General features: G+C 41.9%; 1 protein-coding gene across 1 annotated transcript in view; it reads right to left on the bottom strand.

The window, feature by feature from the left end:
• Positions 1–10,842: 10,842 nt before the first annotated feature.
• Positions 10,843–12,806, bottom strand: part of LOC141141560 (uncharacterized) — a 2,463-nt gene continuing 499 nt past the window's right edge. The window contains exon 2 of the mRNA XM_073629154.1: positions 10,843–12,579. Within this exon, the coding sequence (XP_073485255.1) occupies positions 12,250–12,579 (330 nt within the window). The 3' untranslated portion in view covers positions 10,843–12,249. The remainder of the gene's footprint in view (positions 12,580–12,806) is intronic.

The raw sequence follows: 12,806 nt of genomic DNA, 5'->3' as shown, positions 1-12,806 counted from the left end.
CCAGGTTTCTTAGGTGTTACAGGGGGCCAAATGACACAGGACAAGCAATCTGTCATATAACATGCTTTTTTTGGGGGGTTAACAAATAATTTAATTGGTTTGACCTGCTTGGTGTGACCTAATGGTAATGCAGGGGTAATTTCGGTGAGGTGGGAGGCCAATCTGCATGGGTGGTGAATTCACTTTATTCAGTTTTGTCATGATGGATGTTTTTGTTGACTGAAGTTGGATAATATTCATCAGTTTTCACATATTTTAGTTTCACACGTGGACATTTGTTGGACTGTGTTATACACAGCCCTCAAATTTTCCACTCGCCTACTCGCATTTTGCGGGCTTGCGAGTGGGGCTGCCTGGGAGTGGGGGGATGAGCACCGCCAGCAAGCGGGGTTGATCAGGAGCTGTTCTCCCAGTGATTGCCCCGGTGGAAGAGAGCATGGAGGAAGAGGAGAGCCACGGGGTCACTGAGTGGTATAGCATGCTGTTACAGCTTACATGAAATTTCCTCTGCTCTGCTCGCCGTCACTCACAGCCCCGCCTCCTCCTAACCCTGCTCCTGTGATAGACAGAATGCGGGTCCAATGCTGGGATGTGTTCTGTCTATTAGTTACACTTTAACTCCATTGTGTATTAGTGCAGGTGCCATCCAATGTTGGTGTAGGACAGACTTGCTTTGTGGAGACTTCAGGGATCCAAAGAGACATTTAAAGCCTGTTCTCTGCGGGCAGGATCCTGGGTTCCTGTGTATTGTTGGGTACCTTTGTACTGCAAATTCAATATCACTCAGGCCATGACCCTCATATGTCCTATGACTAAGCCCCAGTGGGCAGGGTGAAATGCATCAGGGTGTGTGGTGTGATAGGCTGAGGTCACTCCTTATGCCCTGTACACACGACTGGTTTTGCTGTCGGAATAAACTCCGAAGGTTTCTCCAACGAAACTCCGACGGAATTCCACTCAAGCGGTCTTGCCTACACATGGTCACACCAAAGTCTGACCGTCCAGAACACGGTGACATGCAACACGTATGACGGGACTAGAAAAAAAGGAAGTGCAATAGCCAGTAGCCAATAACTTCCGTCTTGTATTTGCTTCAGAGCATGCGTCGTTTTTGGTCTATCGGAACAGCATACAGACGAGCGGGTTACCCGATAGGAATTGGTTCTGTCGGAAATATTTAGAACATGTTCCATTTCTAGGTCCGTCAGAATTTTCGAAAAAAGAAGTCCGATAAGGCATTCAAATGATCGGAATAGATGATGAAAAGCTCTTGTCGGACTTTTTCTGTCAGACATTCCGCTCGTGTGTACGCGGCATTACCGTTTATTCACCTGGGCTGGTCGGGGGTTGCGGCAATCCTTTCTTCTTTATACTTACTTGCCCACTGGAATGGTATCAGAATAAGCCTGCACTCCATGTTCTGGGACACAGGGATATGCTTTCACCCCTACTTTGAGTGGTGCCAAAAGCAATATAATTTGAACCTATATGTGTTTTAGTTCTGGAAGACAACTGTTTTATAGTTTTCTCAAATCTGGACACAGATTAAAATTGCTAAACATTAGCTTTGAACTTTTCCTCTAGTATTGCTTTTAGACTTTGTTTTTTAAGAACCGGTAAGGGTAAATTTTCACCCTGAGAATATTTTACAGGCTGTGAGTTACTACCCCTGAAATTATAGTTTATATCTGGAAATGTAATTGTAAGCATAGCAATAAAATAGTTATACACAATTAAAAAGTTAATTCTGATAGAATAATAACAACGTATTAAGTATTTTTATGAAGGCATAATGCCATTTTATATTTTTCAATTAGAAGTACATTTTGTTGTATACTTTTTAAATTTTATGGCCTAGAACTAAGAATTACCTTACGGATATTACTACAAAACTGTCAAACATTGGCCATAAAAATGTGTTTTTGATGGCGTAACTTTCTTATATTTTTAATTGCAATCATAATTAAAATGAAAGTAATAGCTCTTTTTACACTTGGTGAGATCCCAAACGTATACCATTTATACAGAAATCACATCCTCACTGCAAATAAAAAGGAAATATAGTAGTTATAAAGCTGTACAAAAAGGTAAAAAGAAAACTGACAATGAAAGCACAAATATTTTCAAACAATTATATATTCACCAGCTTTCTGTTATTAAAACGATACACAGATTTAACAGTAGCAAAGTACTGCTTATTGTTCTCAGTTGGCCTTTAGTAATATGAACAGGAGCAAAAGAGAAATAAAAGAAAAGTGAAACTATGTAAGTAGCATTTATTTGGTTTAAAGTACTGAAAAAAATATTCTGCCAGGAAGTAATTTTTATCCAACATTTATTCTAATTTCATTGGGAATCATCCAGATTCCAATAAAAAGGTTTCCCTCACTACACATGTTATAAGCGACAGGAAGCACTGGCCCTAATGTTTTTTGTTTTTTTTTTCTATTAATCATCTAAAAAAATTTTACATACAAATTGTAGAGTATTTTAGATCTCATTGTAGAAGCCTGAGTATCAATATCACTAGCAGAAGCACTGCAGAATAAATATACAATTACTTTTGCTAGTCCCAGTAGATAACTGTATACTGAAAACACTCAGTTTAACCTTCAACCAGGCAGATTTAGGAGTATTTCCCAGTTTGTAGGCCAATTTTGCTTGCAGGTGGATGGCTGAGTGTACTTTGGGCTGACTTACAGTATAGAAACTTTCGAAAGCTAAATTATGCTGTAGCTGGCCAAAATGACTTCTGGCATGTATGAACTTACAAGTATTTTGGTAAGTATTTACTGCGAGCATTACGTTTATTATTTGCTTTTGTGTATGCATAACCCATCCACAGGTTTGACTAAAATTTATGATAGTAACCTTTGCAACACTTTGCAACAGAGGACACTTCAACTAAATCCCAGAAAGTGAGAATTAAATAGATCACATAACACAACAGATTAAATTATCTGAGCCAATGTAGGCCTGCAGACAGATTAAAGGTTATCTGGATTATGAGGTTCATAATTGCATGCAAAACAATCACACAACGCCAATAAAATAACATAACATAATGTTAATACATGTCTATATGGCTAATTCCTTTTTACAAATGACATTCTTATGTGCCTGCAGGTACTACATATTCTGATGGAAAATGCTTGCACTGAGGCCTTGTTGAAAATGGTAGAGTGAAAACCAATTAAGAACAGAAAGGAAAAAAACCAATGTTTTAAAACTACATATTCAAATTGGGAGCAAGAGAGTGGGTCTCTGAGCGAGGCACGTGGTTGAAATGAATACAATGGTGGGAATTGAAAAAGTATTGTTCCTTAAATAACATGGTTACAAACATAATTGCCATAATTGCCATATACAGTACATACAAATAGAAATACGCACTAATTGTAGCATCGATTCCTTAAACAGCGGTAACTAGTAATAACATGATTAAAAATGGGTAACATGATATGATTACAGAGTCCACCATATGTCAAATTTAGTACAAGAACTGGTACCTTACTGACCTCTGTCACATTATGTGATAATAGGATTATATAAATATTAAAAACTGCACACTGCTACTATTGTGATAGTAAAACAGTTTGTATAAATAAAATATTGCCAAAACTATGTGTTTGAGGAATTTAGGCTAATTTCAGGAAGGCTCAAAATTATATCAGAAGCCTTTAGGAAACCAGTGTGATTAGGTTATCACATAATCATGGTTTACATGTGTAAATCACAAATAATTAATGCTTTGGTTTATTAAAATAATGATTACTACTTTTTATAGCATTGCATGTGTTTGAGGATTGGGGGAATCTGTTACTGTGAGCAGGTCATAGTTTTGTGTTTTTTGTACCATAATCTCAACATAATATATGGGTGGTCCCTAATGACTTTGGAACTAAGGGGCAGTAATTGGTTTTATACTAATGGCCAATAATCCATGTGAGAATGAAAGGCAAAAATCTTTGTGACATTGGGAGATATTCATTGCATTTATTGTAGTGGGCTATATTCATTGTGGCATTCACAATAATTACTGTGATGATCACTGGCTATATTTAGTGTCAATAGGTTTTCTGTGAAATTGTTGGAATTTTTCTTCAAAAGAACTGATATTTTAGCATTTTTATATTTTACAGTATCTTCTCTAAGTCAGTGCGCTTTACACTGCCATTTTCATTGCAGCTTGCAACTTCATTTAAAAGAAGTCTATGCAAGTTGCATTGAAATCGGTAAAAAGTAACGCAGGAACCTTTTTCATAATCGCTGCGACATGAGTCGCAGAGATATGAACGATTCCATTGCTGGCAATGTTGTGCAACTTATCATGCAATTTGGAAATTTCAAATCGCATAACAAGTGGCACCACTGTGAACAGGTGCTCAAACATAAAATACGTTAGTCAGTGCTATGTAACATATAGCATAGCATATTAAGCACATTGAACTGGACTACATCACATAGAACATATTGTATGCAGTGCAGTGGTCATATTATGTTATGTACACCTAGACTATCAAGTTCAGTGGTTACAAAGTACAGTGGTTAGGGTAAGGATGGGACAAATGACACCCTGTTTGGTTTGCAGCAGAACTTTCAAACATTGCAAAAGTTCAGAACTGAATAACGAATCCCATTGAAGTTTATGGGACCCAAACGTGAAAAATCAAAAGTGCCCATTTTGAAGGATTATATGCAAGTAATCGGGCATACAATGATTATGGGGGTCCGGATACTGCTCTGGGGGACATGTACCAATGAAAAAAAAGTTTGTAAACAAATACATTTTTAAATGAGCAGTGATTTATTGATGCTTAAAGTGAAAGTATACAAATAAAAAATTCCTTTCAATATAGTGCCTGGGAGTCCCCTTATTCCACCTGTAAAGTGACACATCTGTACTGTGTATAAAAGCTGCTGCAGCAATATTTGCATTTATAAAGCCAAAAAATGAAGTTTTCCCTGCAAGCTTTCTTTATTTTGTAAGCAACGGCTTGGGGAGCCAGTCTGCATGATGAGGCCACAATATATTGCACTGGAAACAAGATTAGAGATTTTTTGCATTCTAGTGTCTCTACCACAGACTTTGCTGTCATCTTCCCATTGAGCACTCGTGGTGGAAGACCTTGAAGTTTCAATTCAGAGCTATTTTGTTTTGGTGTTGGGATTACTAATACATACAGACTATAAGCTTGCTTTTTTCAACCATACATATATAGATCTATGTACTTTCTATGACTTTTTTATGTTTTTTTTTATGTTACCTATGTCATTTACTTTGCAATGTTTAATTGATCATTCATTTGTTGTCACACACATGAACACAAATAAGCACCTAAACTTCTTTTTTATTCATTTATACCATTGGTGATTTCATCACCTCAAAAGAGGTAGCTATTATTTGTTACCATTCCCACGCACAGGGCACCAATTCTAGTTTATTACAGTTTTTCTCCATTGTTTTGGCTCATTTCTTGAAACAGAAATTACATTTTCAAAACTTTAAGATCATTTGGCAAAACAGTTTTACAGTTCAGCACAACACTATAACTCTGGTGCAAAAGCTCATATCTCTCCCAAAACTGTTCACTCATGCTTCAAAACCATATTCCTTTCCCATATAAAGAGTCCTTGCCCCCAAAATGGCAAAGATTCTTCTCAATTGCTTTGGCTCATTTCTTGAAACAAACCAGACGTTCTCAACTCTCTTGGTGCTTTTGCCAAAATAACCTGGATGGTTCAACACAACACCATGGTTCACCTTCAAAAGCTCATATCTTTCCCAAAACAGTTCACTCATGTGTAAAAAATAAATTTCTTTCTCATTCAAATAGTCAGTGCCCCAAAATGCTTTGTTCCTTTGGCATTGTGTAAGCACTGCAAGTCAAAATGTTTAGATGTTTTGTCTCTATGGCAGAGGACCATTGAAATATCCCTCATGCCCACCTTTCAGTCTTAGCCAAGTCCTTCATTGACAATGGTTACTGTACAGTTTTTGTCTAGCTAACTGAATACAATTGTGTATAAAACTGAAAAAAAAGAAAAGATTTTAGGGTAAGAGTAGCCTCCAAGGTTTGACATCACACATTGCACTCATACTCCCAAGGAAAAATTACTTTACAGTATTGTAACCATTATCATTCACACACAAAGTAACTTCCATACATCAGAGTAAAAAGAATATGTTTACAGCATAATATACGGAAATATAAATACACAAACAAAAAACAAGGAAAATTACATTTAACCTACAATGCTGTAAATAAAGCTGGAGTTTCACAACAACTGTAACATCTCTTCACTGGCCACCCTCCTGCCCATCCACACGCTGCTGTCTGTCTGGCCACAGATTCTCGTTAACATTGCAGTGTATATCCTCCCTTGCGATGCAATGAGGGAAGAAACGGCGTGCATGTCGCAACCATCCCCTACACTGATCTTCTGTAATATCCTCACAGGCAGCATCCATTGCATTGAGCAAGGACCTCTGATCTTGAGCCCGATGCTCATACACTCTCCACCTCCAAGTGGAGAAAAACTCCTCAGTAGGATTGAGGAAAGGAGAGTAAGGTGGTAGGAACACCATATCCATCCTTGGATGAGCAGTGAACCAGGCCCTGATAAGTGGGCCACGGTGGAAATTCACATCGTCCCATACAATTATATATTGTGGTAGGTGAGGGCCTATGAGACCTCTCTCATTTTCAGGGATCAAATCCAAATGAAGGCGGTCCAAGAAGATGAGGAGCTTCTGTGTATTGTATGGGCCAAGACTGGGGATGTGAGTGGCCACACTGTCACGGAACGTCCCACACTCCGCTTGAGTGCTTCCGTCATATACCACTTCCTAAGTTCTGGAACACGAGTCCAATGGATCTGGCTATAGGAACCTCCAAGAACTAGACAACACCAGTCTTGGAGTACATCAGGACTAACTCTTTATTTGAGATATCACAGACATTTATACAGCAGGCTGACCCAAAGCTAACCTAATTAACATGAGCTAATTTACTAAAAAATGTACCCAGACCAGATGACAGACTTGTGGGCACCGAGCTTCACACAGTAGTATAAACACAATAGCTGGAGCTAATTACAATTAACAATACAAACAACAATCTCCCCCTTCCTCAGCCTAGACTGTTCGTCTCCTAGCCAGTGCTGGTGGCTAATGTGATCAGCTCATTCAATTAACACACATTACCATAAACATCAACACATCGTTAATTAGAACAAACAACAATGAGTTGAATACCCTTAGAACCTAGACTAAACTCATTTACATTAAACACATTATAGCTGACATCAGACAGGTGAGTGGAGTTGATGACATTAGCATCTTCTCACAGGATGTGTCCCAACAGTATGACTCAGTCACTATTGCTACTATAGCAAATACAGGGTCCCCAGAGTCTGTGTGTTTTGGGGGGACATGGAGCTGAATCCAAAGTAAATAAAAACAAACAAAGGCGCCTCTAAGTGCAGAAGATAAACAATTTTAATACCCCAACTGGGTTAAAAACACTTACAAAATAGGAGTAGAAAACAGGCACATCGTGGGTAAGGCTGCATTGGAAGGGGTCACGATCAGAGGAAGCCTTCAGGAGGATGGATGTAGTCACTGTCAGCAGCGGTGTGAAACACAGGGAACAGCTGTGAAGCCGGCGTCGTCAGCGTGTGAGGGCTGCGAACCCGGAAGTGATGTCATCCGATGAGCGGCTCTGTGACCAGCCTGAACCGCAAACGAAAGGCCGGAGAGGGGATGTGATGTTCCTCATTGATGACATCACATCCCCTCTCCGGCCTTTCGTTTGCGGTTCAGGCTGGTCACAGAGCCGCTCATCGGATGACATCACTTCCGGGTTCGCAGCCCTCACACGCTGACGACGCCAGCTTCACAGCTGTTCCCTGTGTTTCACACCGCTGCTGACAGTGACTACATCCATCCTCCTGAAGGCTTCCTCTGATCGTGACCCCTTCCAATGCAGCCTTACCCACGATGTGCCTGTTTTCTACTCCTATTTTGTAAGTGTTTTTAACCCAGTTGGGGTATTAAAATTGTTTATCTTCTGCACTTAGAGGCGCCTTTGTTTGTTTTTATGTCATTTTAGACCCTGCTTCAAGTCTTTTAAAGTTGCAGCCCTTTCTGCTGAAGATTACCATCCTTTCATCCCTTTCAACCAACATTTCTCCCGTTCATTTTTGGACTGCCGACCCCTAATAGAGACATCATTTGGACTACGCTAGTCCTGTGCGCCCTATACTACTTTTTATTTCTATTGAATCCAAAGTAACACCAACCCCAGGGTCCCCAGGCATACAGCTCACAGAGAGCACCATTCCCCCAAATGCCAGGGCCCATAATCTGTTGGCAAGAGGCGTTCAGTCCACTCCAATAGCCTCTGTTTCGGGTGAGTCTGTCACATTTCTCCCCCATCAAATGTTGACTAACAAGGTCCCAGACCTCCACCTGGTCTGGACATGCGTTAGTCAGGCAGAGTGAACTCACATAGTCTTCCCGCATGATCTCCTTTCTTGGCTTCTGGGACGACATGTCGATGGTACTGTCTCCCAGGTGCACCCATCTTTGCTGGGGAGGAAAGTCCACTTCCTCCACCTTGGCCAACTGTTGGGGAGGGACAACACACACCTCCTCTCCCTTCTCCCCCTGTATCTGCTGCTGGTAAGTGATTGCCACCTTCTCACCCTGAGCCTCCGAAACTGCCACAGGTGTGGAGGTCGAGGTCTTGGACCCTCTGTCCGGTTGCCAAAACTTTTGCTGGAGGTTTGCTAGGTGGTTCCTCCTCTACAGAAACGTCTATTAAATCCCCAGTCTCTGGAATTGATGTCTGGGGATATAGGTTCACCATCTCCTGTCCATGGAACCCAGAAGATGTTATCAGTGCTGTGCAGAGGTTAGCAGAGCTCTGCCCTGTGGTCAGCACTTCAGGTTTGGGGACGGCAATCTCCGGATTTTCCACTGCCGATTCTCTGGCATGCTGCTGAACTTGTTCTAGCAGTTTCCTGTATGCCCTTTCCAGATGCTGTTCCTTCCTTAGCAAATGGTCCAGATCAGGTTTGAGCTCTGAGACGCCTGCAAGACCGAGCATAGCCTCTCTATATTCTCGCAGGTCCTCAAGGTCAGGCTCCCCTTCATCGCCAAACATAAAATGATCTGTAATGCTCTCCCACAGCAATCCAGGGCTGCCAAAGTCATATCCCTCTGGAGAGCATTCTGTTGTCTCCCCTAAATATCCCTCCTCTGCGTGCCATTGCAGAGCCCGATAACGATTGTCCAGCTCTATCTCCTGCTGGACCAGCCTGTCCAACTCAGTCACCCATTGCTCCTGGGGCCGCTCTCCCAGGAATGCCATCCGCAATGCCCGTTGGTCACTGGCCCGTTGCTCTTGGGTTGGAAAGAACTTGCCCTGTTTTATACCAGCGAACTGAAGGGCTCCAATCCAGAGCTTCACCCGAATCAGCTGCCTGAGCTCCAGGTATTCATCCTCAGACACCATTCTAGTGTATGTTAAAAGGATGATCCGCAGCAGCCCCTGGAACTCTGATGCCAGGTCCATATCTCCGCTGGGGTGACTGACGTCTGCTATGCTGATCTTGGATCCAGTTGGAGGTTTGGATGTCCCAGACTGCAGGAAGCTTTCCCGCTGCTTGCCACCAATGTCACGGAACGTCCCACACTCCGCTTGAGTACTTCCGTCATATACCACTTCCTAAGTTCTGGAACACGAGTCCAATGGATCTGGCTATAAGAACCTCCAAGAACTAGACAACACCAGTCTTGGAGTACATCAGGACTAACTCTTTATTTGAGATATCACAGACATTTATACAGCAGGCTGACCCAAAGCTAACCTAATTACAGTTTTTCTCCATTGTTTTGGCTCATTTCTTGAAACAGAAATGACATTCTTAAAACTCTAAGTTCATTTAGCAAAACAGTCTTACAGTTCAGCACAACACTTTAACTCACGTGCAAAAGCTCACATCTCTCCCAAAACTGTTCACTCATGTTTCAAAACCATATTCCTTTCCCATATAAAGAGTCAGTGCTACCAAAATGGCAAAGATTCTTCTCAATTGCTTTGGCTCATTTCTTGAAACAGACCAGACGTTCTCCACTCTCTTGGTGCTTTTGCCAAAATAACCTGGATGGTTCAGCCCAACACCATGGTTCACCTTCAAAAGCTCATATCTTTCCCAAAACAGTTCACTCATGTGTCAAAAATAAATTTCTTTCTCATTCAAATAGTCAGTGCCCCCAAAATGCTTCGTCCCTTTGGCATTGTGTAAGCACTGCAAGTCAAAATGTTTCGATGTTTTGTCTCTAAGGCTGGGTTCACACTGCTGCGGTGGCAGACATCGTATGTGATTCGCAGCGCACTGCTGTTCACATCACATGCGATGTCTGTGCTGTGCGATATCAGCCATACAGATAGTATGGCTGATATCGCACCGCATTCGGTCCAAACTCGCACAGGACCCTTTTTTTTGTTCGGACCAGAATCGGATCGCATGGGTGTTCACACCTATGCGATCCGATACATGTCCGAATTGTCAGTTCGCAGTGCGATATGCGAGCTGAACTGGGGGTGTCGTTAACATTGTATGACACTCCCCAGCAGTTCGCATATGGCAGTGTAAACTGCCGTGCGAGTTGGTGCGATGCGGGAACCCGCAGTAAATTCGCTGCGTTCCCGCACCGCAGCAGTGTGAACCTAGCCTAAGGCAGAGGACCATTGAAATATCCCTCATCCCTCAATATCCCTCAATATTCCTCATGTCCACCTTTCAGTCTTAGCCCAGTCCTTCATTGACAATGATTACAGTTTTTGTCTAGCTAACTGAATACAATTGTGTATAAAACTGAAAAAAAAGAAAAGATTTTAGGCTAATGCCGCGTACACACGGTCGGACTTTTCGTCTACAAAAGTCCAACGGACGCTGACGGACTAAAGCTGGCTGGTAATCCGATCGTGTGTGGGCTTCTCCGGACTTTCAACGGACTTTTTTAGCCTCAAATCCGACGGACTTTAGATTTGAAGCATGCTTCAAATCTTTACGTCGTAAGTACGACGGACCCCGAAGTCCGCTCGTCTGTATGCTAGTCCGACGGACAAAAAAACGACGCATGCTCATAAGCAAAAACTAAACGGAAGCACTCGGTCTAGTAAAACTAGTGTTCGTATTGTAGGTAGCACATTCATCACGCTGCAAAATCTGTGATCGTTGAATGCAGCGCATTTTATTTCTTCTTTACGAAGGCTCTATAAAGAACGAAGGTGTTTTGCTGTTCATAATCAGAGTTCTCCCAAACTGATTTCTGGATTCTTTTTCTCTTTGATCTCATGAATGATATAGTATGCATTTTAAAAACAATGTTTCCATACTAATAATACTTTTTCCCCTTTTTTTTTTTTAGGTTTGTAAAGTTACCACAAAGAACCCATTATTCTGTTTTTTTTTTTTTATAGTGATTATTTTTTAGTTTTTAGATAAAGTTAACCCAAAGCACCGTTTTTGGTTACGTAAATTTTTGGATTTTCAAGACTTACCACTTGAACATTATTAACATTAGTAATGTATTTTTGGGGTGTTTTTTTTCAAACTCAATGAGATTGTTGTCCCTTGTTAATTTAACATTGTGTGTAAAATCAATGATTTCAAAGAAAAAACATAAAAAGTCTTTTGCTAAACTCAAAAAATGATCCATTTATTCATGGTCAAAATAAAATAAAGAGGAAGTCAACGCTGGAAAAAGTCGGTGTACCAGAAAATTGGGATCTTGCGGAGTCCATATAAGAGGGAGCACAATCTGGTCCAAGAATCCCAGAGATCAACAGCACCAGCAGATGATCTAGATGTCCCCAGACTGTGGTCCTACAACAGCCTGCGTCTTCTGTCAGACCAGACTGAACCCAGGTCATCATTTTCTTCTCTTCCCTGCAGCCTTTCCTCCACGCTGCCCTGCAGCCTTCCCTGTAGCCTTCTTTTGAGGCTGTGGCTCTGGTGTTTCAGTTGTGGCAGGAGGAGGAGGAGGAGGAGGAGGAGGAGGAGGAGGGGGGGCTGCCTCATGTAGTTGGGTGTTTTGTGTTAGCGTGCCCTGCAGCCCCTTATGGATTGTTTCCCCAAATAGGCGCTCACAAATGAGGCGCTGCTCCCTATTCATCTGAAGAAGCCTGCTGGCTAAGTAGCAGCCATAGGATTCTTCCGCTTCGGGGGGGCTCCTTAAAAAACGGGTGGCCTCTTGCATGAGGCGCAGGGATGCGTCCTGTGTGACCATCCCCTTCCTGGCCCTTTTTTGGGAAGGTGGAGGGGAGGCACTTGGGATTCGGTCAGGCTCCTACTGGGCCCAGCCACCTCACTTGGCCCAGCCACCTCACTTGGCCCAGCCACCTCACTGGGAGCAGCCACCTCACTGGGAGCAGCCACCTCCTGCCTGACACTGGGCCCAGCCTCCTCCAGGATGATGGTGAATCTGGCCTCCTCCAGGCTGTCCATGGGCCTGGTCTCCTCCTGCCTGCCACTTTCCCCACATTCCTCCTGGATGGACTCATCCTGTGTATAAAAAAAGGACAATAGTTTGAGTATATTTTTTTGGGTTCATCAATGACACACAGTTTGCTTCTCATGAATAGCAAATTCAATGTGAATACTTCTCTTTAATAAAAGAGTCTAATCAGACACCCTAATTATTTCAAGCAGGTGCCAAACATATTTAGCCACTACTGTCAATTGATATGTATACCCAATTTTGAGTGCCAAATTATTTTAGACAATTATAA

The sequence above is a fragment of the Aquarana catesbeiana genome, linkage group LG04, assembly GCF_042186555.1.
Source record: "Aquarana catesbeiana isolate 2022-GZ linkage group LG04, ASM4218655v1, whole genome shotgun sequence".
NCBI lineage: Eukaryota > Metazoa > Chordata > Amphibia > Anura > Ranidae > Aquarana > Aquarana catesbeiana.
The sequence above is the reverse complement of the archived record's forward strand: the minus strand, read 5'-3'. Positions and strand labels throughout refer to the sequence as shown.